We start from the raw sequence: 27695 nt of genomic DNA on the forward strand, positions 1-27695 counted from the left end.
AAGTGAATGAGATGTTGAGATGAGGGAGGGATGTTTGATTCTTATTCCCAACGGCCCCCCCCTCCTGATACAGCAGTTGGACCCTGACGTTGACCTTTCCTGAAAAACTCCACGTACAAACACATTTTCTAAAGTGCAGAAATGAATAATTGAAGAGCAAAATTCAACACGTCCATTTCCTGCTTCATGGTAAATATGGGTGAATCTTTATTTACCACAACCCCCTCCCTCCATTCCCCACTTCCTGCCAGAGTAGCACCACCACCGCCGCCCACCCTACTCTTCCTCCTCCTCCTCCTCTTCCTCCTCCTCCTCCTCTTCCTCCTGCTCCTCTGGCCTCTCAATCCTGGTTTGGGATGAGTGCCAGCGTCAGCAGCGTTGAAATATTTATCAGTCGCCCCCACTTTTCTCTGCCGTCCGGGGAGATGAGACGGAGCCCGGACCTGCCTCACTTAGTGAAGCGTTCAGAGAAAGCTGCCCCGCAAACTGTCTGAGGATCTGAGAGAGAGAGAGAGAGAGAGAAGGCAGCGTGGTGTTTAAGATGAGCCGTCTGGAACAACGCGCTCACTGGGGATTTACAGGAGGAACGAGAAAAGTAGAATCACAGCCTCGAGAATCACGTCCAACTCTGGATCATGTGGGATGGAAGAAACAGGAAGTGGAGATTTTCCCTCCTGCAGGTTCTGCTGCGGTCGAGGCAGAGGACGTTTCTTCCTTACATGGTCCTCCAACTTAGATCTCCGTATGTCCTGCCCTCAGATACCACCGGCCAGCGGTGTAGCAGATGTATTAGGCCACATAACGATAAGAAACATGTGGTTCAAGGTTGTGATTGGCGATGAGGATCTGTCCATGTTCAAGCACAAGAACGACTTGAGATTAGATTCATGAAGAGATCCTCGTTCAGGTTACGATGAGTAGAGCATCTCTCCACCTTCGTCACCGTTGTTACTGTAACAAATGATGTGGTTAAAGGTCCAGTGTGTAAAATGGGGTAAAAAACCATGACATCCAGCGTTCAAATTCTAGTTTGCAGCGCTCTCTCGCTCGCTCGCTCGCACTCACCCCTCCCTTCGGCAAAGTGACGGTGGCCTCCGAGGACAAAACTACTTGGAGCATGGAGCGATGAGATGAAGATCTAAACCATTTTACCACATGTCTGCTGTTTCCTCCTCCTCCTTCGTTGGTTTATTTATGAATGCAAAAATTGCGAAACTCACTCTCTGGTTGGCTGGATTTTCCGTTCAGGCTGCCGTACAAACATGGCGGCGCAAGATGGCGACACTCTCTAAAGCAAGACCCTTGCTATATATATATATAAAAGAAGAATTATAAGGCTACGAAAACCAAACAAATTTTTATTTTATAGCGATTATACACTTATACAAATATATTCGTGGATAGTTTATCCAGATTTTGCCAGTAAACCTTGACTATTATTACAGACTGGACCTTTAAAGTTGTGGCTCGTTCCTGGTCGGAAGAATCAGTTTCACACGGGAAACGATCGGAGCTCTGTTGTGTGGAAATCTGTGTTTTCACGACCCGTCCATTCACCCCCAACTTCATCCAGCTGCTCCACAGTAAAAAAACTACGTTCTTCAACTTCCTCCTCCTCCTCCTCCTCCTCCTCCGCTGCGGTTGCCACGGCCACTGGAGGTCGCCGGACAATAAAATGTAACTGCAGGTCACAATAAGGAAGGAAGTGAAGTTCTCCAACCTGACAGGGCAGAAAGGAAAAGTCGAACAGGAAGCAGCAGCAGCAAATGCTGATTGTTAAATTACAGCTCGCCTCCTAATAATAATAATAGCCTCGGTATGGTAATATCCTTAAAAAACACCTGTTTCAAATCTGGAGGGAAACTAAATGGACCGATGAAGCGCAGAGAGATAATTAAACACAGAAATGTCTCGTGTTTGAAAAGACAATAAAAGCTGTCGTGCAGTTTTTTTCCTAAACGCTGATCAAAAAAACAAAAAAAGGGGGGGGGGGGGAAGAATAAAAGACGAGAAACGTGCGGCTTCGCTAAAAGCTTACACCTAAAGTGCTGATTGTGAAGATCATTGGGCAGCTTCAAGGCCGTTTCAGAGCTACATTATTGATGACGCTAATGGGGCCAAAAACACATCAGGAGGGTCTTCACGGGGCTGAAGTGACACACACACAAACACACACACAGTCTGAGTGCATCATCCCCTGGTACGTGGACACACTTCCCTTTGACCAATGACCCTCCATCTGAACACTGAGCTGCAGCCGATCATCGCTCATCTGGGAATAATTAGAAAGAAGATCATATTTTATTCAGGACGACTCTCTCTACCTGACTCCTGATGGCTCGGCACTTTTTGTACACAAAGATGAAAGCAGTGACACACGCACACAAGTACACAAGTGCCCAGTGGTGGACAGTAACGGAGTAAATTTACTTGAGTACTGTACTTAAGTACATATCCAGAGGATTTGTACTTATTTGTACACTTTGGTACTTATTACTCTTACTTGAATACATTTCCAAGACAAATATTTTTACTTTTACTGGAGTTAATTTCTAGGAAGACTGAAAAGTACTTGTTACTTTCAGGTCTGCCCCCCCCTTTTTAAATACTAGTGGACACAAGCTGTGTTTGTCAAAGAAGGAAACCCTAACCCCTAAAAGCAGCACATCAGTGCAGCTGGTTTCAAAGAGTTAATTCTCAGAAACAAGAGTTAAAAGGTCCTTACATTCATTTAGAAAAAATTATAGTAATTCATTGATGTGAAAAGTAAGAAATTTACTCTTACTCTTACTCTTACTTAAGTAAATTTAAAAGCATGTACTTTTGGATACTTAAGTACCTTTAAAAGCAAGTACTTTTTTTACTCTTACTCGAGTAACATGTCGACTGAGCTACTTTTACTTGTAACGGAGTAAATCTTGACCAGTAGTATTTGTACTCTTACTCAAGTACTGGGGTCGAGTACTCTGTCCATCTCTGCAAGTGCCACACTTTGTGCATATGGTCACGTTTAGATGTGTTTACACACACAAGGTCTCATGCACGCGGTAACAAGGTAACAGAGGTGCAGAGGAAGCCTGAGTCATAATTGAACCGAATGAGGAGGAGGAGGAAAGAGCTTCGAGCCCGACTGCAAAGAAAAACAAAAGGCCTCAAGCTCACAAATTCAAATAATCATTTACCTCAGAGGTCTGTTGTTTGTCTGGCTGCTTCGTGGCTCGGCCGGTGACGCTGTCCTCCATCACCGCCGCCTGCAGACAGCAACGCCAGCGAGGGGCGATGAAAGAAAGAAAGAAGAAAGAGTAGAGAGAGAGAGAAACAAGCTCTGGATCTGACGTGTTTACCTGAGGAGGAAACTCACTTACATCCCCTTCTGTTGCATTTCCCTCCTCCCCCACTTCCACACAAGCTTTGATCACTTGGTTCGGACCGGACCACCCGCGTTAACAGGCGGTCTCTCTGATTGGCCGATGTCAAACAGTGTCGAGATCCATTCGAGCTCGTCGAGCCGCCAGCTGCTGCTCCACCGGCCTCCATCGTATCATCAGGGACTTTAAACAACGGCCGATTTTACGAAGGATGACGCTGGCGCTGTAGCTGTCAAATCTATAGTAGTCATTAAAGGGAAAGTCCAACATTTTGGCAAACTGGCTCATTGCCATAATCCCTATAGTCATAGCAGTAGGTTCCTTTAATTGTCGGTGCAAGTTATTTTTAGAATGGCGGAGCAGAGCCGTGAGCTGCTCAGAGCTACACTACGGAGGCTCATGGGATTTCTTGGTTTCCCTCATCAAACTCATCAAATACACAATCCAACAACTCCACAACGCTCTGGTGGACAAGTTGTGACCTGCACATTCACCACGCTATGAGATAATAACACAACGTTACCAGACAGAGTTGTTTCAGAGGTAAATGCAGAGACTGCTTGATGAAAAACTGTCCCTGAAGGCAACGCGCATCAGCGGTTTAGCATGAATTTCCCTCTAAAACAACTCTGTCTGGTTACGTTGTGTTATTATCTCATAGCGTGGTGAATGTGCAGGTCACAACTTGTCCACCAGAGCGTTTGGAGTTGTTGGATTGTGTATTTGATGAGTTTGATGAGGGAAACCAAGAAATCCCATGAGCCTCCGTAGCGTAGCTCTGAGCAGCTTACGGCTCTGCTCCGCCGTTCTAAAAATAGCTTGCACCGACAATTAAAGGTAACGAACCTACTGCTATGACTATAGGAATTATGGCAATGGGCCAATTTGCCAAAATGTTGAACTATCCTTTTAAAGTCCCTATTCCCTCCACCCGGCCCCCGCGCCTGTGTCATGTGACAGCCTCCGTCCCGTCGTCACCGCGCTGCTGTTTACGAGGCTTCGCTCTGTGCCAGTGTGTTTACGTGCCAGTTCCGCTTACAACGTTAAAAAAAAAAAGCTGAGAGCTGGGACATTGCTGCAGGGCTCTTCACACTGACAATATGCTGTTGCTCAACAAGACTCCCACTAAGCAGTTCTCATGGATCACACACACACACACACACACACACTGAAACACATGCATATACTCAGTCCCGATGAGTTTGCAGTGTTAACTCCCGGCATGTGTTTGTGAAACAGAGAGTGAAGCAGGTGATGGTGTTTGGTGTCGATTTAACGCATCACAAGATGTTTGGACATGTACTCCTGACTCACCATCGTGTGTTATGAAATGTTCGTGCTGGATGAATGAACATTGAGTTTCCAGCGAATGTTTTTCTGAGAGCAGCAGCAGCAGCAGCGACGGTTAAACCAGAACTGCAGCTCTTGCAAAGGTGACCGAATTCTCACGTTAAAGACGCCAACAAGAGAAAGAAAAAACCTGTAAAATGGAATTTGAAGAAAGAGAAGAGTGAGTTCATTTCATTCATGCACTCATGTAAGAAACCCCTTCCTCTCACTGTGTGCATAAATCAGCAGGCCTCCGATTATATCAGAAATAATTCTATATGAACAAGCTAATATTAATAGATGACTCTGTGCTCCCGGCATAATAAACTAACTTGAGGTCACTTCCTTTAGACACGAACTCTCCCGAGTCCTCGCGATGCAAATGTTCCTGAAGAGCAAAATCTGTACTGAAGTGTTTGAAGTCATTGAAAAGCAGCTCAGGCAATTAGTCGGCACAGCTTTTACCCTCACTCTCTTCAATAAGGCTCTCCACAACCGGGGCCTGTGGTCTACTATCTCACACACACACACACAAAATCAATATAATGCAATAGAGTTGTCTTTAAAATGGGTGTCTATTTGACACATGCATTGATTATTAAAAAGGCTCTAGAGCAGAGAGAGTGAGGACACGGACATTTGAACACATATTACAAAAGGAGCTAATGCACAACAACACCGTGATGCTCAACGTCGGTGCAGCACTTTGGATTTAGAAAACTAAACATGCTAAATGAACTAATAAGTACGATGCGGTGCGATGAGTTTGACATTTGAGGCTTGTGGAGATGAAATGTTTTGACAACTTGTATAGATGGATGGAAGTTTGATTAGCACGAAAGCCTGGAGCTGGATTCAAATGCAACACGGCGATGAAAAGTTCAAACATTTCACCTTTTTATTTAAATAATAAGTAATGCAGGAAAAAGGGCAGATGAGGGTGGTGATGGGAGCAAGAAGAGGAAGAAGAAGGCAAAGTCCAAAAACAGGAAGATGGGAAGAGCTAATTAGCAAGCTAACTGGCTAATAACTTAGATGGTGAATGTGATGTTTTACCTGCTAAACACCAGGAAGTTAACATGTGTTTATCAACAGTGCAGATGCACAATTAATTAATGAACAAACGATGTGTTTTAATAAAATCGGTAGCCCTTTAATTTACAGGCAGTAAATTACGTGATTATGTTAAGAAAGAGCCAAGAAATAACAATTAATTGCGTCATAATGTCTAGAAATAGCCTAGAAATAACAGTCAATTTCATAGTAATGCCAGGAAATAATGATTGATTGTGTAGAAATAGCCCTGAAATATCATTAAAAGCATGTGTAATCTTTTGCCTTAATGAAATACATGACATTAATATGTAATTGACTGTTATTCTTAGGCTATTTCCTGACATTACGCCATTAATGGCCTGTAAATTAAAGAGTTACCCAAAACTCCTCCACTTTCTTTAGCTTCATTATCATTACCTGCTAATGAGAGGCAGAAGCTGAGTGGGGTTTTTATTGATCCTCTATAAATATTCAACATACTGTATACTCCCCTTTATATAAATGTGTTTCATATTAGAACGAGCAAAAATAGTAATTATGATAAATGTGCAAGTTTGAATACATTTGGATTAAGTAATGGGAATAAAATATTGAGAAGCGCTGCAACAAATTGACTGAATTCGTCGCTCGTTCACGTCTTGTGTGTGGATGCACGTGCACGTCGCCGTGTGCACGAATGAGATTAAAGACCCACTCCCGTGAAAATCGTGTTTTCTGAGCTTTTCACATGTTCCTGTGGCATTTTTCTTGTGTTAGAGCACTTATCAGCAGAGAAGGAAGTGCAAAATTGCATTTCAGAGTTTTTCTGCCTTCAAACTGCTGTGAACCAATGGCAGACGCGAACTGGCAGTTTCAGGAAGACTGGAGTTGAGGGTGTCACAGCTCCAGGGGAGGGCACTAGTGCTACAAGCTCCCGCCCCGCTCTGCATCTGGCTCAGAGGTGAAAGCCTTCACAGCTCGGTGTAGCTGTCAAGGTATAATAGGTATAGCTCACCTGGTAGAGCAGCTTGCACTGTGAGCAAGGACTATGTTCCAGTCTGGGATCGAATCCCAGTGTGGAGTTTTACGCTAAACGCGCTGAATCTGTAATTGTACAATGTCCAGCTGTCAGCAAGCGGGGGGGTGGGGTGCGAGGAGGTGGCTGGGCGGGTGCAGAGCAGCGCAGTCTCCGCCCACCCCCCAGAGGTACATTGCTAATGTGCATGGCTAATGAGCTGGTTTTAAAATGGCCGAAAAGGGTCGCGGGAGTGGGACTTTAAAGCAGTTTACTCAGTGCAGCACAAACACAATGAGATCGATAGCGTAATGAGCACAGCAGGCTTCAGACTCGTGCACCCTCTCCCCCCTCAACAAGAGCACCTTTCTTGTCCTGCAGCACAACTCACTGAGATCCCAGCGGATCGATGCGTCCTCCCCTCCGATGGATGTGCAGTAAACATGATTAATGTCATTAGTCTCACTGTTTATCCCTCGTTCATCTCCTCATATTTCCTTCTCTCTCCGTCTTCTAACCTCTGGTTCTCGTCTTCTCCCCCCCTCTCTAATTTCCTCCGTCTCACTTCTCTGTCTCGTCCCCTTCGACCCCTTGTCCTCTGATCTGCAGGTGAGACCTTCTCGGAGAACTACAGCCACACGGAGCAGTGCCGGCCGTGCACGCAATGCACGGGCCTGATGCGGCTGGAGACGCCGTGCACCGACTCCAACGACGCCATCTGCGTCTGCAACTACGGCTTCTTCTTCAGCCTGATGTCGGGCAGCTGCGTGCCCTGCACCGTGTGTCCCGTGGGAGAGGGCGTGTACGCGCACTGCGAACACAACCACGACACGGTGTGCGAGCAGTGTCTGGACGACACCTTCTCGGACAGGGAGAGCTCCCTGGAGCCCTGCCTGCCCTGCGCCATCTGCGACGAAGAGACCGAGCTGCAGATGTCGGAGTGCTCGCCGACCCAGGACTCAGTCTGTCGCAGTAAGTCTTTTCTCCGAGCTCAACTCCACCTCACACCTGCAAGAGACACTGTGTTGGTCCGTTGAACAGATCAGCGGTGAAATCCTGAGGTCACATGATTGACAGGTATCCGTTCAGGTTGCTGTATATCTGCAGGAAAACCTGTGTGATAGTTCGCAATAGGAATGCATCGATGCATCAGCTGCACATCGGTATGGGCCGATATTCACCTCGTTGACTGACATCGGCCATCGGAAAACACTGGTGGCAGTCGCCGATGTTTATCTGTTGAGTGGCATTTTGTGCTGACTTGGAGGAGAAGCCTGTTTTAACACATGCATGTTCAATTTGTTAAAGTCAAGTGAGCGAAAGTGACGGTTGTGAGGGAGCAATGAAGATTTCTTGGTTTCCTTTACACAATACAGGAATAAATGACCGAGAAAAACACTGGTACCAGTATGCAACCGGCCAAGTTGTTATTGGTATCAGTATCAGCCCAGAACTTCACAATCGGTGCCTCCCTTGTTCGCAAAGGAACTATAATTGGGTTTTAGATTCAGATGATTGGACAAAAGAAGTTGTTTCAAGGTGTCAAACATTTTGGCAAATTGGCCCATTGCCATATTCCCTATAATCTTAGCAGTTGGTTCGTTACCTTTAATTGTTGGTGCAAGCTGTTTTTAGAACGGCGGAGCAGAGCAGCGAGCTGCTCAGAGCTACGCCACGGAGGCTCATGGGATTTCTTGGTTTATTGGTTAATTCAAGCAAAACCGCTGATGCACGTTGCCTTCAAGGACAGTTTTTCAGCAGCAGTCTCTGAATTTCCCTCTAAAACAACTCTGTCTGGTAACGTTCTGTTATTATCTCATAGCGTGGTGAATGTGCAGGTCACAACTTGTCCACCAGAGCGTTGTGGAGTTGTTGGATTGTGTATTTGATGAGTTTGATGAGGGAAACTATGAAATCCCATTAGCCTCCGTAGCGTAGCTCTGAGCAGCTCACGGCTCTGCTCCACCGTTCTAAAAATAGCTTGCAGACCTACTACCTACTCCTAAAACTATAGGGATTATGGCAATGGGCCAATTTGCCAAAATGTTGAACTATCCCTTTGAGTTGCAGTTCAGTTCTCAGCTCAAATGACATTGTCACACCAACTTTATAATCACAGGCCGACACACCTGAGTTTGTTACAGCTGCACTGAGAATCTTAAATGACCCCACCCTCCACCCCCCCCAGAGAACACGAGTGTTTCCAGACCAGAAAGTGCAACCGGCTGCCAGCAGCAGCAGCATCATCAGAGCCGCCGTGTTGGTTGGAGGTATCATATATGTCTCAGTTATATTTGAACCAGATAGCGGGAGGGGAGGCGACTCTCACATGTGTGTGTGTGTGTGTAAGGAAGCGGCGAGGTCAGAGGTCGGCGCTGGTTAGATTTTCAAATGGCAGTGAGTTGAAAGCTTTCGCATTAAAAGGTCAAAGTCGACTGCAGTGTCAACACGGAGACAAAGACTAATCAGCTCTCCCACGGAGCAGGAGGAGCAGGAGGAGGTGGTGAAGTGGAGCTGTTTGTGTCCATGAGCAGAGGCAGCTCGCATCTGAGGAAGTTGTAAATTGTCTCATGTCGGATGAGCCATGAAATCGACCTCGTCGGGGGTGTGTGGGGGGGGTTACAGGGCTCAGATCTAATGTCTTAGGTGTTAGTGTTCTCTGTTTCCTCTCTAAAAATCTGCCATCTATCCTGACGGCGGCCTCGGATGAGTCAGTCCAGCCCAGTCCTCGGTGCTTATACTCTTCCCAGAATCACAGCCTGGTTTCTGGAGAAGTTTGTGGTTCTGGTTTGTTCCTTGGAAACCTCGAAAAAACAAAAAAAAACCATTTGTATTTTTTTCTTTTTTAATGCAAACTCTGACCAGCGGCACTGCAATCATTGAGTGTTTAAATGCTTTTAAGGCATCTCTTTAATAGCTGGAGCGTTTGCTAATGTGGGGCCTTTTATTGATCTCCTCTGTGCATTATCATTTCTTAAATGAAGATTTTAATGACAGTGGTTAATAGCAGCGTTGGGATTAAGTGCCTGAGCTGCAGCAGCGTTTGTCTCTGGGAGGAGATTTCAGATAAAAAAAACAAACACCTGTCAACACCTTTGTGGACGTGCTAACTAACACACGGCGAGGTGGAGACGGACTGAGGGAAGATAAGAGGAAGAGGAAGAGCAGATGAGATGGAAGAAGGGCTAATGACTTCACACCGTTCCTCCCACATGAACCAGACACCAGTCGGAGTGTGACCTCTGCTCTGCTCAGCTCTGCGCTGCGTTCAAAATCGTGGGTCGTCGGGTCGAATTTAGCAAGAAAATTTTACCAGATTGGTTCAAAACAGTGAGATCACATCGTGGCAGCAAAGGTGATGTTTATACAGATAAAGTGTGTTTTTTTTACGGCTGAATGTGGATCCACAAAGACTGAAGCAGCTTTGTACAAAACATTCACAGCCCTTTTGACTTGTTGCAAAAGTTTTTAAAACTTGAGCACAGTAAATTCTTTGGTAACACTTTACTTGACGCCTATCTCTATAACGCATTATAACCATACTTACAGTATAATGAGTTATAATGCAGTTATAGCACTGTATAACTATAGTTATAAATACTCATAAATGATCATAATGCTTTATGACAATAATCATAACACACTATAAAGCCTTTTATCATGACTCATACAGTAAGGTCAGGTATTATAATACGTTATAATTGTTAGTAACTCGCTGACAATGCCCACATTGATAATGCATTATAAATATAGTTATAAGTTACAGTGTTATAATTTAGCTTATAAACGTGTATAACTATCATTATAAACAATCATAAGTCTTTATAACAATAAGCACAACACATCATAGAGCATTTTATATAGGCTATGTTATTATAATAGAGTTATAATGCTCTATGATGTGTTATGCTTATTGTTATAAAGCCTTATTATAATTTACGAGTGTTTATGATGATAGTTATACATGTTTATAAGCTTAATTATAACACATTCTAACTATATTTATAATGCATGATCAATGTGGGCATTGTCAGTGAGTTACTAACAGTTATAACATATTATATTACCTGACCATATAAGTCATGATTAAATACTTTATAGTGTGTTATGATTATTGTTATAAAGCATTCTGATCATTTATGAGTGTTTATAACTATAGTTATACAGTGCTATAACTGCATTATAAGTCTGGTTATAATGCGTTATAGAGATAGGCGTGAAGTAACGTGTTACCAATTCTTCTTCCTACGGTGGCCCTGAGAGCTCAAAAACACACATGCAAAGACACAAACACATGAGCTGCAGGATTCATACAACTAAAAAAGAGATGAACCTGACTCGACGGTTAAAGACTAAACCAAACCAAACCAAACAAAACGTCCATCCTTGTCGACACTTGCATCACGTAGCAGACAGAAACCATCGATCATGCAGCATTAAGTCTTCCTCCTCCTCCTGCTGCATGATCGAACAGGTTGGATGTTGATCTTGTGACGGGAGCTTGGCAGAAGTTTGCAGGAGGAGGCATAAATTTCGCACGGCAAGAAAAGTAGGAACGACTGGATTTCCCTGCTTCCTGCCAGCTCTGCCTTATTCCTCCTCTTCTCATCATCAGGCCTCAGACTCCTGCTCCTCGTATGTAAACAAGACTTTTTACTGAGCGGCCCAGACCTCTGCTGTTTCTCAGCGAGCGTAGAGGAGGGTCGTGTTTCCTCCGACAGACCCCTCACGGCTCGACTGACAGGACCGACGGCCGACCATCAAAGCATCAAGCTGCCCCCTTTAACACCCCCATCGTGTGTAATCTACAGAGATCTGATGTACAGTAGGGGCCTTTTGCCCGCCGGCGCCCACCCATGCTGCTGCTGCTGCTGCTGCTGCTCTCACCTCTGACCTGGCCTGAGCCGTAGCTGCTGTTGCTGTAGCTGCAGCGACGGTGGCACCATGAGTGACCTCAGTGTGAAAGAGGAGCCCTGTGGAGTCGTTGCACCAGCGGGGGCTTGTGGGTAAACGGCTGCAGCCCCCACATCTGCCACATGTGATGATGTTTCCACGGGTTTTCCATGTGCAACGGTGGTGGTGGTGGTGGTGGTCGACTCTGCACACAGACTTGTTGTTAGCAGCAAAGTCTGAGGAAAATAGATACACAGTGTTGTGCAAAAGTATGGGTTAAATTCAATGTCTGTTGAAGGGATAGTTCAACATTTTGGCAAATTGGCCCATTGCCATAATCCCTATAGTCATAGCAGTAGGTTTGTTACCTTTAATTGTCGGTGCAAGCTATTTTTAGAACGGTGGAGCAGAGCCACGAGCTGCTCAGAGCTACGCTACGGAGGCTCATGGGATTTCTTGGTTTCCCTCCTCAAATTCATCAAATACACAATCCAACAACTCCAAAACGCTCTGGTGGACAAGTTGTGACCTGCACATTCACCACGCTATGAGATAATAACAGAACGTTACCAGTTGTCTTAGAGGTAAATTCATGCAAAACCACTGATGCGCGTTGCCTTCAGGGACAGTTTTTCATCAAGCAGTCTCTGTATTTCCCTCTAAAACAACTCTGTCTGGTAACGTTCTGTTATTATCTCATAGCGTGGTGAATGTGCAGGTCACAACTTGTCCACCAGAGCGTTGTGGAGTTGTTTGATTGTGTATTTGATGAGTTTGATGAGGGAAACCAAGAAATCCCATGAGCCTCCGTAGCGTAGCTCTGAGCAGCTCACGGCTCTGCTCCGCTGTTCTAAAAATATCTTGCACCAACAATTAAAGGTAACAAACCTACTGCTATGACTATAGGGATTATGGCAATGGGCCAATTTGCCAAAATGTTAAACTATTCAACAGTTCAGCAAGTGGAAGATGGAAGTGAAAATGATCTCCAAAAGACATAAAGTTACAGATGATACATTCCCTTTATGTTTTAAACTATATCTTTATTTTTTCATCTTTTACATTTTCAAACTGACAGAAAAGGAAAAGTGCCCACAGCAAAGGTTTTGGCCACCCTGCATAGTTAGTAGCTATAGCCACAGTGTGTAAATAGTAAATATCTTGTCTGATACAGTACCTTGGTCAAAGTTATCTGAGAGCTCAAGTCTCCTGGGTTTCCCATTCTTTAGCAGGCTGCTGCTTTGTTTCCCTTTTTCACTCTGAAACTGTAGAAAACTTAAATAATACACTGATGATATTGATTAAAATATTGCAGAAGAGTGTTTCATGTTTAACTTTATGTCTTTTGGAGATCATTTCATCTTCCACTTGATAAACTATTTCACATTTGACAAACTTTTGCATCAGGCCACTGTATATTTTGAATTCCTCCTGCTCTGATTCCCTGTCTTCTACATCACCAGTTCACATCCAGCTGTCACCGAGTGTCAATTACACGATACAATGACAGAGACAGAAAAAGACAGAGGGAGAAACAGAGATAAAAACAGAGAGAGAGGGGGAGAGAGAGAGCTGCAGCAGCATATGTGCTGTGCTGGTATTCTATGCAGAGGGGTCGATACGAGTCCTGGGATTTCTTCTGCTCGTGCTCAGGTTTCGCTGAGTGACCTCTATGAGACACACACACACACACACACACACAATAATCTCTCACAGGCTTCGTCCTCTTCTCCTGCTCCTTCTACAGACACACAAACACTTTTTTTTCCTTTTTCTTTTAATCCGAAATCAATACAGCAGATAGCAGCAGGGCTATCACGGGCTCGTCCGCCTTCTCCCGCCAAGTTGCGTTTTAACTTGTGCATATTTCATTAAAACCCCAGACACGGGGCACATGTGTGAAGCTCTTTGATGTGAAATTGAAAACACTCTGTGCAGCTCTCATCTCATCGAAAAGGTCTCCACTCCACTCGCTCGCTCTCTCCGTCCAGTTTTTGGCCTCGGCAGAATGAGTTGCGTTTTTTTTTTGTTTTTTGTTTCTAAAAAGGTGCCGTTCAGGCTGCAGCTGAGTAGATCTGCACTAAAACGTGAAGTGTTGAGTGACTGTTTGAGTGTTTGTCCTCGAGAACAAGAGAAGGAAAGATAAAAAAAAAACACACACACACATAGATAAAGGCTGGCTTCTTTTTCTTTTTATTACCCCGCTCATCTCTCCCCCCTCCTCCTCCCTCCTCCCTCCTCCTCCTCTCTATCTCTTCCCACACTGGCCCTCGAGTGGCTGGGCTACCGGAGCGGTGGAAGGTGGCCAGTGTGCATTCAGCGCCTTCACCGCTGCAGTATAATTACTCCTGCTAATCAGAGCACTTTACAGCAGCTCCTCTGTTCATCTGCACCCCCTTCCTAACTCTCAACTCTCCCCCCTCCCCTCTCTGTCTGCCTCCCCCTCCTCTCCTCTATTAACCTCCCCTATAACAGAAGACAGAGCGCTCACTTGAATAATTTGTAGTGTGTGTCTGTCTCTGTGTGTGTGTGTGTGTGTGTGATGTGTGAGGAGGAAGACGGAGATAGAGGCCGGGCGGGCTGAGACAGAGGCAGAGTGTTCGGCGGCTGATAAAGAGGTCATTGTACATGTGCTGAGCCTGATAGTTGCTCATCTCTCTCCACCCCTGAACTGGCAGCAGCCAAGACATCAACCTCCGCACAGGACCCTGGGGTTAACTCCACCATAAAGACCTCAATGGCTCATAAAAATTAAATCTTTCTTTTTTTTTTCCCCCTCACACACCCTGCTAATAAACACACACGCACACACACATACATACTATACTACTATGCAACCCCATGCTCATATAAAACCCCGGGCTTAGTTTTCCCTCCTTGTTCATGAGTGTCTTAAACTCACTGAAGCCAAAATGAAATTGTTAAAGCTCCACCGCCGCCTATAAGATCCCAGATCTGCTCCAGCGGAGGAGGAGGAGGCACGCACGCAGCCTCTGGAGCCTCACACATGTTCGTTCTTCTCGTCTTCGTCCAGAGTTTTCTGCATCAGCCCAGAGAAACACATGAGTTGTAATAAAGACACAGCAGCTCTCTGTCTGTCTGTCTGTGGAGGGACTGATGCTGTGTCTCAATATGAATACTTCCATACTTAAACTAAGTGTTTTGAGTTGGTTCAAGGGGGTCCCCAAACTTTTCTTGAAATTTTACCACTTTTTTTCTAGAATTTTTACATTTTGCACTGAATTTTTTTCTAGAAATATTTAATTTTTTCCGGAAATTTCTCTAAAACGTTTCCAAAAATTCACGCCATTGGCCCCCAATTTGAACGTACATTGACTAAAAAAGGAGCGTTATTCAGTCTCAGAACAAATATTTGTGTATTTCTGGTGTTTGTTTCAAAATTTTTTGAAAAAGTTCAATGGGAGGGGGTCCGTGGTCTTAAGTTTTCAGTCAGTCAGTTTAGGGGGTCCTTGATGTAAAAAAGTTTCAGAACTACTGCTGTACACAGCAAAAACTCAAAATCTTTCCAAGAATATTTGTCTTATTTGTTGTCAAAATGTCTCATTTCTAGTCAAAACTAAACTCTTTTCACTTAAAATAAGACTCATCACCTAAAAATGTACTTGTTTTTAGATCATTTTCACATGTTTCGAACTTTTCACTTGAAATAAGTAGAAAAATCTGCCAGTGAAAGCAGGTTTTTGTGCTTGTAATAAGAAAGAAAAACTTGCTCCACTATCAGATTCTTCTACTTATTTCAAGTGAAAGTATGAGTATATAAGTAAAAAAAAAAAAAAGTGTCAAAAACAAGCTACTTTTTATGTGATGAGTCTTATTTTAAGTATAATGAGATTTGTTTTGACAAGAAATGACATTTTGACTAAAAATAAGACAAATATTCTTTGTAAGATTTTGAGTTTTTGCAGTGTAAGTACCCGGATGGTTTCACTCAAAAAGTTCCAAAAGTTGAGTGTGGAACGATGGACACTTCACACCCTCAATGATTGATGATCAGCTACCTAGTGGAGTATAATATGTAAATCAACATACTGGTAGGGAAATGTTTTCCGGCAGTTAGAGGAGCCAGCTGACGCGTCGACGGCCTAATCTGCACCTCGCATTAAACAGGTGGTGCACACAAGCGAAAAAAAACAAAGGAAAGAAAAAGGACGAGTAAGGCATTCATTAACGCTAATTGAAATATCAAACAAAACAAACCGGTAGATGAGTTGACGGGCGATAACAGCGGTCTAAAAAAAAAGAAAACACTGCCAACCATTGCGATCGTTTGTTTCAGTATGTGCACAACGACAGTATTCGATTTGAGACGACATACTACATAAGTAGGTACATAGTGCACATAGTATACTACATGACATGGAAGTATTCGAATTGGGACACAGCATGAGTGTTACGTAAAGTTAAGCCGCCGTCCTGAAGTGCGACGGATGCATTGGTGCATCTGCATGAGGGAGAAGCTGCTGGCTGAAGATTTGAAAGGATTCTTTGACAGACTGCAGGTCGTCCGCAGACCCGTCGGCCTGCCTGCACACTTTCACACCCTCCATTCACAATTTATTCTATTTGCGAGCTCGTGTTGCATAGCTAACACCATTAGCCACAGGCGCTGCATTAGCCGGGGTGATGTATGGCCTGGCGGAGGAAACCTGACTACATCCCGGGAAAGGTCAAGAAATCCATGTAACACAGACGCCCGTGTTGCTCTGAACGCTCCCTCCTCTTTCAGACGGTTCCTGAATCAATAGCATCAGCTTTAAATAGGCCTCTGCATTATTCCTGTGTGTTTCTAAGTATGGCGTGCACATGTGCTGTAGTTTTTCTATCCGTGAAGGATATTTTGCAGTAAACCAATCCGCCCCTCGGGACGCAGGAATGCCCCGTCATCACCGCGCAGACAGACACACACACACACACACACACACACACACACACGGACCAACGCGGACTCCTAATGACCAACAGAAGTTTTTCAGATACAGTACGTCCACCTAAGTTGCCCATCGAGGTCCCATCGGAGTATTAAAAGGGAGAAACCGTGCGTAAATTATGCAACAAATCAATGTGGAGAAACTTGACTATCTGCCATGTCAGTGGAAAGAGAACGCCTCTGTGGCTGTGATGGTCCGCTGCATGTCTTGTTCCTCCTCCTCTGACCACATCAATGGTCACCACGACGAAGCACTTCATCAATATTTTCCTTCAAGAAATTAATTTTCTGGGGGAGAATCAGCAAAGCAAACAAGATGATTAGACACTAATTCTGTGCTTCTGTGCTCAGAAATAACATTTTCACAGGTGTTTTTTTTTTTGGATTTGCCTCTGAGCCACCGATGCCACGATCGAGCTGTTACTTCATCAGTAAAGAAATTCAAGACATTTATTTCGCCATTTTGTGCACAGCAAGCTGGGTACAATAGGTCAGACTTAAAAGATTATTAAAAAGTTTAAAAGACTTGTTAAAAATAGTGAGTCGAGACAAAAGTAAATAAGGAAAAAAAAAACATTTCAAACAATTCAACAAATAGCCTATAAAAAATAACATTGAAGGACAAAAACACAATTAAATAAGTAAAGCTGCCATATTGTTTAAAGTGCAAGAGTGATGTCGGTGCTGTCAGTGCTGTACCAGTTGTGTTTATTTAATATTTGCCAGGAGTCTGACTGTGGCTGGGAAAAAGCTATTGTAGAAATGTGTTCGGTGTGTGATTATAGTGTCTGCTCGGTTGTGTCTGAGATTGTATGTCGATTGTTTGTGTCTGAGTAGAGGATGAGTGGGGTGGGAGGTGTCTCTCATAATTTTCTCTGCTTTTTTCTGTGGATTGTTCACCGCATAAACAGCCGTCTGTAACTCATCAAATCCCCCAAATTGTGCATTATTCTACCACAATATTCTGCAAAGTGTGTAAACGGCAAAGTAACCTTGTTTTAATATGAGTGATGGCTGAGTGAACTGACATTTAAAAAAAAAACGACATGATTCAGCGGTTCAGGCTGAGAAACTGAGCTCAGGCTCAGACCAACTAACATTTAGAAATCCCTCTGCTGAGTTTATCCCTCGTAATTTGGCCCCAAAGAAGAAGACAGAAACAGAAACGGTTGTGAAGCAGAACGGCTCCTCAAGTGTCGGGAGCGATGGGACGTCTCAGAGTCTTTGGCCTTGAAGGAAGCCTCAGGGAGGGAGGGGAGGGGGGTTGGTTCCTCAGGGTTAATCCTGCGAGCGCAGGCATGGAGCTAATGAGCAGCAACCTCCGAGGTTTCTGCTGGGAATTACAGGCTGGCAATACAGATCTGAACCAACTGTAGGGGTGTGCCAAAAAATCGATTCACATAAGAATCGCAATTCTCATTTAATACGATTCAGAATTGATATAAAATGTCCCAAAATCGGTTTTAAAAAATAAAAAAAATGAAACAAATCTGCTGGCTGTCGGCCTCCATTTCCTTAGAATTTAAAAGGCTGCATGTTTAACTGCACTATTTTTTTTAATAAAGAGGCACTTTTAATTTTGTTACTTAAAGGGATAGTTCAACATTTTAGCAAATTGGCCCATTGCCATAATCCCTATAGTCATAGCAGTAGGTCTGTTTCCTTTATTTGTCGGTGCAAGCTATTTTTAGAACGGCGGACCAGAGCGGTGAGCTGCTCAGAGCTACGCTACGGAGGCTCATGGGATTTCTTGGTTTCCCTCATCAAACTCATCAAATACACAATCCAACAACTCCAAAACGCTCTGGTGGACAACCTGTGACCTGCACATTCACCACGCTATGAGATAATGCACCAACAAATAAAGGAAACAAACCTACTGCTATGACTATAGGAATTATGGCAATGGGCCAATTTGCCAAAATGTTGAACTATCCCTTTAAGCAATATGTGATATTGCTTTCATCCAACAGTTTTAACAGTTCCATCTAAGCGTGGATAAATGTTTAAAACTCAATAAATGTGAAAAAGACACTTTAGTCATTCTGTCTTGCAAAGCAGACTGGAGTAGATCATGAGGATCCTTTGCACACCGATAGACTGAAGCAGAAATCATTAGGAATCAAATCGTTTTGAATCGAAAATCGATTTTGAATCGAATCGTAGCCCCAAAACTCAGAATCGAATCTAATCGTGAGATAGTAAAAGATTCCCACCCCTACTGCACGGTCTCCATCTCCATCTCCATCTCCGGCCGGAGGAGGATGATCTGCCGACTGATCTGACAGGAATCAGCGTTCCAGTCCTCTTTCTCTGTCAAAACAAACGGGCGTCGTCGTAGGAGGAGAGACTTGACGGATAAACTGAGCCATGCCCATCAAGAGTGGACACGCCACGCCACGGCACGATACGCCACGGCACGACTCTGCTGCTGCTGCTGCAAAGTGGAGGGGAAATTACACTGAATCATTAATGGAGCTCACAAAGACAGGAGGAAATAGGACAAATTATGAAAATGACTCTTTCCACAGGCTCAAAGCTGTATGACACAAACCAGAGCCGTCCAGTAGCAGCAGCAGAGCTTTCCTGCAGCAACGTGATGACCCCCGTAAAGCCTCCGCTCTGTGTTCTCCCTGACCTTAATGTCATGCAATGAGGCCGATATCAAACAGCCGAGTGGAAACCAGGCGCACGGTGTGGGGCTGCCGGGTGACATATTGCTTGCCTCCTCTCAATGCATCATTGAGGAACATTCCTTTGCTTTTTTTTTTTCCACACAACAACTCAGCCAGAACTCACTCACTCACTCTCTCTCTGTGTGTCTGTGTATCAGAAACAGCTGCAGCATGTGTGCAGTGAGTCGAGGACATCTGGTCCGGGGGACTCGGTGCAAACAAGCTCTGGGAGAAAAAGATAACCAGAAATGTCTCGTCACGGCAGGATTCCTGTCGGAGGCAGAGCTCCGACTTTCAACACTTAGTTGAATGAATCTATATTTAAAGGTCCAGTGTGTAAAACGGGGGGAACACCGTGACATTCAACGTTCAGATTCTAGTTTGCAGCACTCGCTCGCTCGCACTCACCCCTCCCGTCGGCAAAGTGACGGTGGCCTCTGAGGGCAAAAACACGACGACTGGGAGTATTTCAGGAGCATAGTATATATAGCATGTATATGTCTGCTGTTTTCCTACTTCTTCACTTCGTTGGTTTATTTATGAACATGAAACTCTTGAAACGTGTTCTCTGACTGGCTGGATTTTCCGTTCGGGCTTCCGTACAAACATGGCGGCGCAAGATGGCGACACTCTCTAAAGCAAGACCCTTGTAATATGTATATCCTTCGTCTTGTGTCAGCTTTCTGCTGCCATGGTGTTAGGGTCAGTTTTGACCCGTGTTTTAAACCAGCTGTAAAACATTTTTCTTTTTCATCCAATTAGTTTTTCTTCTCTTGGTTACATCGTTAGGCTTCCTTATCCATTATAATATTGATTTTAATATTTTTTGGTGTGGGCCACTGGGCCTTTTTGTCAGTCTACCCCTTGGCTTCAATTTAACCTTCCTCTGGTAGCTTTCTGCTTCCATCTCTTGTGTTGGGATCGGTTTTGACCCGAGTCTTAAATCAGCTGTAAAACACACTAAAACAATTATTTATAATCGTATTTGTTTCTCATCTCTTGGTTACGTTGTTAGGCTTCTTTATCCATGAAAAGGTTGGCTTTGCACTTAAGATTTCAGTCTTAACTCTAATTATTGTTCTTATCGTTATAACCGAGTCAAAGAGCGAGTCAAAGACCAGAGCATTTTGAGAATTTTGTGCAAACTTTTTTTTGTGTGTTTTATTTTGTTTAAATAGAGGTTCCTGACAAAGTCAAAAAGTCTTGATGCTATAAACATATTTATGTGGTACTTTTATGCATTACTGTAAAAACCTGAAAACGGGTCAGTGGCGACCTGAACACAAGAGGAAGGATATATAAAAGAATAATTATAAGGCTACGAAAACCAAACTAATTTTATTTTATAGCGATTATACACTTATATGGGTTGTATATTCAGATTTTGCCAATAAACCTTGACAATTATTACACACTGGACCTTTAACACAGGCTGAATCGTGAATCGGTACAGTAAACGTCTGCTTGAGTTTCTCTTCTTCTCTCACAAACTTCTCTCACCTTCTCTCTCCTCACAGATCCCAACATGCCGACAGACGTCACCCCCACCTCGGACATGGACGTGTTCCCTCCCTCCCCCTCCTCCTCCTCAGACAGCCCCCCGCCCGGCCCAGAGACGACCACGTCGAGCGCCGGCTCTCCTCGCTTCCTCGGCCACGGCCTCAACGAGAACCTCATCCCCATCTACTGCTCCATCCTGGCCGCCGTGGTGGTCGGACTGGTGGCGTACTTCGTCTTTAAGAGGTCAGTCTTTGGGGAGGGTGGGGACAAAAGCACAATTGACCTCTGGCTAAGCCCCGCCCCCTCCACTCACTCGGACATACAGTCAACATTCGGTGACAGTTGCTATGGCAGCTGTCACAGTAGGAGACATTTGATTTCACAGGAGGCAATTGATGATTTTTGGAGACAGAAAGATTATATATCATCTCGAAGTCACCAAAACATAACTTAGCTTTACTGCTATGGCTGTCGGTTGCCGCTAAACGCCGATAGCGACAGGCTAATTTCTGTTAGCCTGTCTATGGAGTTTTACATTATACGTTAGCATTAAGCTAGCGGACTTTATGCTTAGTTGTGATACTGGCTAACATCTAAACATCTCTCACAATATGTTGCCTCAAATACGTTGTTGACTTAACTTAGAACAGATGTAGACATCCTTGTTAATTTTAGCCACGTTTAGTTGGTGTTGTGGTGGTCTACCGCATAACTTTATCCAGAGCAGACACTTCTCTCGGTTGAGATGTGGCTTGGGAAAAGGTAAAAAAAAATCCACCCCGTCGCCCAGCCTCTCGGGATACCTAGTGTCGGAGTTGCATGTACCCCATGCACACCGTTTGACCATTTTAAACTTAAAATGTCAAGAAAAAACATATAAAAACGAATGAAAACTGACTACCTGCAATGCATTTCAATGGACGTGGAAGCAGAGAATGTCCGAGTGTATGGGCCAGCTATGCGCACTGTGATTGGTTCATCGCGTTTGGGGGGCGTGGCTTAGCCATAGGTCAATTGGGTTTGACGTGGTGTGATCTGGGGCAGTGGTGGCGGCGGCGGTGTCTGTCTGTCTGCTGGAGTGACAGATGTGGCCCCAGGCTGCAGAACATCAGGAAGGTGGCTGGTGAAATATTCAGGCCTGTCTGTCCTGGCCAAAGAGGTCTGACCTATTTTTTTTTTTTTGTGTGTGCAGAAAATCACTCAATGAGCTTCAGATTAGAAAAATACAATAAAGGTCACAACTGTTAATGCGATATAAAGGTCACATACACTATAACACATTAGCGAGGACACGCAGCCATGCATGCAGGCACTCAGACAGACACACACACAGGAGCTTCGGCTAAAACACATCTGAAGCGAGTAAACAAGCTCATTAAAGGCATTGATTGTTTGAAAAGTGCCGACCAGGGGAAATTTGAGCGTCGGATTTATCAGCCCGCAGACGCACACATCTGTGCAAATACTCCTCATGCACTTACCGTCATGCATAAACACACTGCAAAAATTATGTGCATTTTCTTCCCAACACCCAATATTTTTAGAAGTAAACACTTAGAGGTGTTAACTGCACTGTACCGTACCACTCAGCCCCCCTCATGAATATTTTAATAATCGAGTCATGACTCATTCATACAACGGTGGAGAACTGTTAAAGCTTAAAGCTCCGAGACCTCCCTCCTTCATTCATTCATTACAGTTTCCTGTTTCTATTCTTGGGCTAAAACAAAAAATAATTGATCCCTCTAATGGAGAACATGTGGTTTACTGTACAAGACAGATTTCACATGAAACTCAGTCATTTCTACCACAATGACTCAGGTCGATTAGCAGCAACAGGGCGTTCGCTATTGTTGATTTGACGACTCTGACTGGCACATTAAAACTTTCAAAAGAGTAATTTTGCAAAAGGTCTTTGCTCTTTTTGAGTAACAACATTATATTGTTCTGCAAGAGAGTGAAGCTAAATATCTCAGTCGCATGAAGAAAATACACTGCCTTTGGATTACAGCATAGATTTTATTATATGAAAAGTCTGTTTTGCTACTTAGGGTTATGTATTTGATTTCATTTTATTTGTTAGAGATGCTCTGATTGTTCAGCTGGTGATTGGAAAAGGTGTTTTTTTTTTTTTGCATATTTGGCATCAAAGGTTAGGATTAAGGTCCAATATGGGGTTTAAAGTCATCTAGTGTGTAGCCAGCTGGGAAAGGTAAAGAGGCAATGTCATGAATTTAACGCTAAAAGCATCTAGGGCTGGCGTCCACACTATAGAGAAACACTGAGCAGATGCTAAATGTGGATGAACAAAGTTAGTTTATGTTCTGTTGGAGGTAACATTTGGTTAATTAATGCAGGTAATAGATGCTAATGAATGTAGCTAATGCTGGGACTTATACTGACAGATGAACTCATTCCTAACATTTTCGGTTTTGGTTTTGGTTTAGCATAAATGCAAACATGTTCCACTGATATTTCTGGTCCTATTGCCTCTGATTATATTTCATAGTCATTACGTTATCATCACTCAACTCTAGTTTATAGTTTCCTCCTGGCTCATCCGGCTCTTTGCTTTGATGCCACTTTCTCCACAGGTGGAACAGCTGCAAGCAGAACAAGCAGGCAGCCAATAACCGCGCAGCCACAAACAACCAGATGGTGACGCCGGAGGGAGAGAAGCTGCACAGCGACAGCGGCATCTCGGTGGACAGTCAGAGTCTGCAGGAGCAGCAGCAGCAGCAGCAGCAGCAGCAGCAGCAGCAGCAGCAGCAGCAGGCCAAGGCCGACGTCCAGACTCGGCCCTCCTCACACACACAGGAACAGATAGGTGAGCCCGCCTTAAACTAAACACACGCCTCAAACTCACTATTTTCACTTTTTGTCAACATGGATTACCGAACACACACGTTGAAGCCAATTTCATCCATTTAAAATCACATCTACGACGAGAGCCGAGCACTTTTCCCCCCAAAACCACCGTCTATTTGTCACAGAAACTTGACATGAGGTTTTCAGCCCAGACCTGCTTCAGCGGTGTATCCCTCCCTCTTTTCACACTTTTGGGATTCTTGCTGCCAAAGAAAGTCATAATCAATTACATCAAGATGCTGCGGTGAGATCTGGTGGGGGGGGGGCATGTGTAGTGGGGTTTTTCATCATTGTGCAAGAGTCTTCCTCGGAGCGAAGATCAAGATCAAAACAGATCTATCACGGAGCAGCAGGGAGCCAGCAGCAGATACTGTAGGTGAGGCCAAACCTTACGATGCATTAGGCTTCAGGAATGTGAGGCGGTGCAGTAACACGGATACGAGGCCTGCGATGAACATTAGACCATTAAACAACCCCTCCTTGCCCCCCCCACTTCAATATGAGGCAGAGAGAATCAGCGTTGACAGATGTTTGACACAGTTTCGACATATCACTATACACATAAGTGTAATGTATAAGGACGGGCACGCCAACTGTATACGCCTGATCTATATTTACCTTTACTACCCCTCACCGCTCCTCTGCGTCTATATCCGTCTCCTGGGGCTCATAAATTATTCCGGGTGGGGCTCTCTGTCTGCAGGACACATTTCACTTTCACCAACTACGTCGTCTGGAAGCTGAGAGGTTTTCTGTGAGATGAGCTCAGCGGATCGTGTCGGGGTGTGGCGTGGCGTTGCATGGCATGGCGCGGTAAAACCAACATTCTGCACGACCCGTTATAAATTATAATTCACCGTGTGTGTGGGCAATTAACGTCATGCAGAGCAATCCAGAGAGACAAACACGCAGAGGGAGGGTGTTAAGTTATACATTCTTTTCCACAGTTACCTTTAATTGCTGCACAAACAGAGGAGAAAACATAAATAGATATACTGTACAGCTCTGGAAAAAATTAAGAGACCACTCCGAAAATGATCAGTTTCTCTGGTTTTACTATTTATATGTATGTGTTTGAGTAAAAATTATGAAAAAAATGTTTGTTTTATTCTATCAATAATTTGTCATTTAGAGCTTTTATTGGCTGAAAATGACTAAACTAGTCTAAATAACAAAACATATCAAGTCTTTTCAGACCTTGATTAATAATAATGCAAAGAAAACATGTTCATATTTATTCCTAAACAACACAGCAAGAATATTTTAACTCAGGAAGAGTTTATAAATCAGTTTTTGTTGTTTAATCCCAGCAGTGGTTTTTATAATCTTCCAATAAAACCAGATGTAGTTCAGGTGATGACCTCATCAGTGTCTCATTAAGGAGAATGAGTTGTGTTTGTGTTGGTGTTTAAAAAAGAAAAGAAAAGAATGACTGTCATACATGTAGAGATGCTTTTAAGAAACATTTGTGAAAGTGGTCTCTTATTTTTTTTCCCAGAGCTGTATATAAGTGTGATTATTTATGTGTTTATTCATCTGTCAACACCTTTCTCCGACCTCACTGCTGCCTACAAGAAGATGCAGACGTTTGAAATGTGTCACACATATCTGTAAAGATGCTGCTCAGCTCATGTCTTCACACATCCGGGTGGTGCAACTTTCAGCAAATATTATTCAAACAGGAGATAAACAGTCGATGTTTGCTGTCTCCGGGAGATTTTATTACCTGTATTACAACTAATAATGATGCACTTTCCAGTAGAAAAAAAAGAAAAGAAAAAAAAACCAACCCAAGTGCCTCCACATGAGTCAAATACAGAGTGAGGCTGCACACATAGTACTTAGCGCCTGCAGAAAGAGGATAACCTTTAAACAGCCGACTGGAGAGTATAAAAGCAAAATGCTGCAGGAGTGAGACGTGACCTGTGCACACCAACAAAGAGCAAAGAGCCCCCCCCCACCCCCCCATTAATACTCACTCACATTAAAGAGACTAGAGATATACTCTCCCTCTCTCCCTCTCTCTCTCTCTCAATCTATTCGCATAAACCTCGCAGGCTTTTTACCTGAAGACGAGGAAGTCTCAAGTTCAGCCATGATCTTGTTACTCCTGCAGGATTCTCTCTCTCTTTCTCTCTGACTCAGGATTTAATTTTTCCTTCCTCTGCTTTTTGAGAGAAATCGCTCTACATGTATAATAATGTGCTAACAAGCTGCACAGCTGACAAAATCCTCCCTCCGACAATCCAGACAATCCACGGCGCTGGGTTTTTTCTCGTCTAGGATACCAATTACATCCTAATGAGGCTTGGGAAAAGCTTATTTTGTTTTTTTTAAACCATTCTCCCACTCACACACAAATGCAAAGCCCACTGCAAAAAAAAAAAAAAACACAAAAAGAAGGAATTTCTTTCTTTCTTTCTTTCTTTCTTTTGGGGTGGGCGAAGGAAGAGCTCGGGGTTGCGGTGCCACTGAGAGGATGACTGCTCTGTTAACCCTCATTAGCAGGTGTTGGGAGACGGGATCCAGGCCTCGCTGCTTTTCAAAAACCTGATCCGGCGTTCAGCGTTTAGCACGTGCTAATTGGCATTAACACTGTCTGTGGGGCGAGGAAGCTATTAAAAAAAACAACAAAAAAAAACGTGCCTCTCTCTCATGCAGGATCAGACTGTTGGTTCTTCCGCGACCAACTGGGACATGTTAAAATACGCAAGGGGCTGAGAAACTGCACAATAAATCCATGATAATCGCAGGAGGGGTTTCCTGTTTCCAACGAACCTTATTTTACTGGCGGCTAAAATAATGGGAACTCCTCCAGTCAAAACAAGTCAAATAAGCTTTAAAGACGTGTGAAAACGTCTCTGTGTTTTGACTGACAACATTCACAGAGAGAGGGTTTTCCTCGCTGCGGATGGAGCGCTCCTCGTTTCTCTCTGCTCATCTCCATTAAAAAGAGCCATCTATCTGTGCTGCCTCCCCCGCCCTCTCTCCCCCTCCTCCTCCTCTGAGTTGTGCATATTGAATGTGTTTAAAATTTAAACAGGACTCTCCACCAACCCACCCCTCACTCACGTCTCTGTGTAACTGTGCATCCCCTGCCCTGAGTTTGACCTCACAGGCTACACAAAATGGAGTGAACGCAACTGTCGGTCAAAGGAGGCTCAAGGGGTGGGGGGGTAAATCCAGATGAAGAGGAACAAGTTTGCCAGACGTCAGGGTTTAAAATCACAGTGACAGGCGTTTAAGTCCAGATTGTGAGAAGCAGAGTTTGTTATTCTGCAGAATAAAGAGTAAAAACAGTAGTTTTTGGTTCTCAGGCTGAATGTTTCACTGTAATCAACCAGCGTCGAGAGAGAGGTTCAGCTATAGTTTAACTAAATGTCTGTGATTTGTGGACCAGATGAGAGCCTGAAGGAGCTCTGTCTGTCTGCAGCAGTGGCTCTATAGCTACTCAGTGTGTAACAGTATACAGCAGTGACTTGCAGCGATAATGAGCTGAGTCATGTAACGAATTACGAGCTAATCCAGTTTCAATAACAGGAGGAGGAGAAGATGCCTGGAGGCTGGAGGCTGGATGATGTCGTCCTGCCTCATCAGGAAGTTTTAATAAACTACTCAAGTATTCTCAGAACTGTCAGGAGTTTACTGAGAAGGAGAAATAGAAGAAGGAAAAGAAGAAGGAGAATGATGACTTCAACGTTTGTTCATGCACAGCTGAGAGATAATCCACATATTTAATCCTCCACTGTTGCAACATCTCTCTTAAAAATAAACAAACTGCTCTAATGTTGCAGTTTGGGGAGCTCATAAAATATTTGCTGCATCCATCGTGGTAGCCATAGCAACAGAAACAGAAGATGGGGACTTAACATTTGCTGACTCTTAATCCATCCACTCATGGACTCTGTGGGGGTTTAAGTGGAATAGTGATAATGACACAAAATGAGAAAACAAGTAATATACTTTTCTAATTAGTAAAACGATCTCACTGTCGCTCTTTAACTTTTTTTTTTTTTTTTTTAACCCGGGGAGTTCTTGTGATTACTATGAAGCTCTGCCTCGAT

At 43.9% G+C, this 27695-nt stretch overlaps 1 protein-coding gene and 1 long non-coding RNA gene across 3 annotated transcripts in view; one reads left to right on the forward strand and one right to left on the reverse strand.

Moving 5' to 3' along the window:
• Nucleotides 1–27695, reverse strand: part of LOC146982414 (uncharacterized) — a 90504-nt gene that overhangs the window by 21796 nt on the left and 41013 nt on the right. The window lies entirely within an intron of this gene.
• Nucleotides 1–27695, forward strand: part of ngfra (nerve growth factor receptor a (TNFR superfamily, member 16)) — a 44711-nt gene that overhangs the window by 9840 nt on the left and 7176 nt on the right. Inside the window, exons 3-5 of the mRNA XM_085783400.1 lie at nucleotides 7357–7719; nucleotides 20781–21006; nucleotides 23358–23590. Of these exons, the coding sequence (XP_085639526.1) occupies nucleotides 7357–7719; nucleotides 20781–21006; nucleotides 23358–23590 (822 nt within the window). The remainder of the gene's footprint in view (nucleotides 1–7356; nucleotides 7720–20780; nucleotides 21007–23357; nucleotides 23591–27695) is intronic.

Source organism: Trachurus japonicus, chromosome 8 (assembly GCF_045865225.1).
Source record: "Trachurus japonicus isolate A0001 chromosome 8, Traja_1.0".
NCBI classification, from domain to species: domain Eukaryota; kingdom Metazoa; phylum Chordata; class Actinopteri; order Carangiformes; family Carangidae; genus Trachurus; species Trachurus japonicus.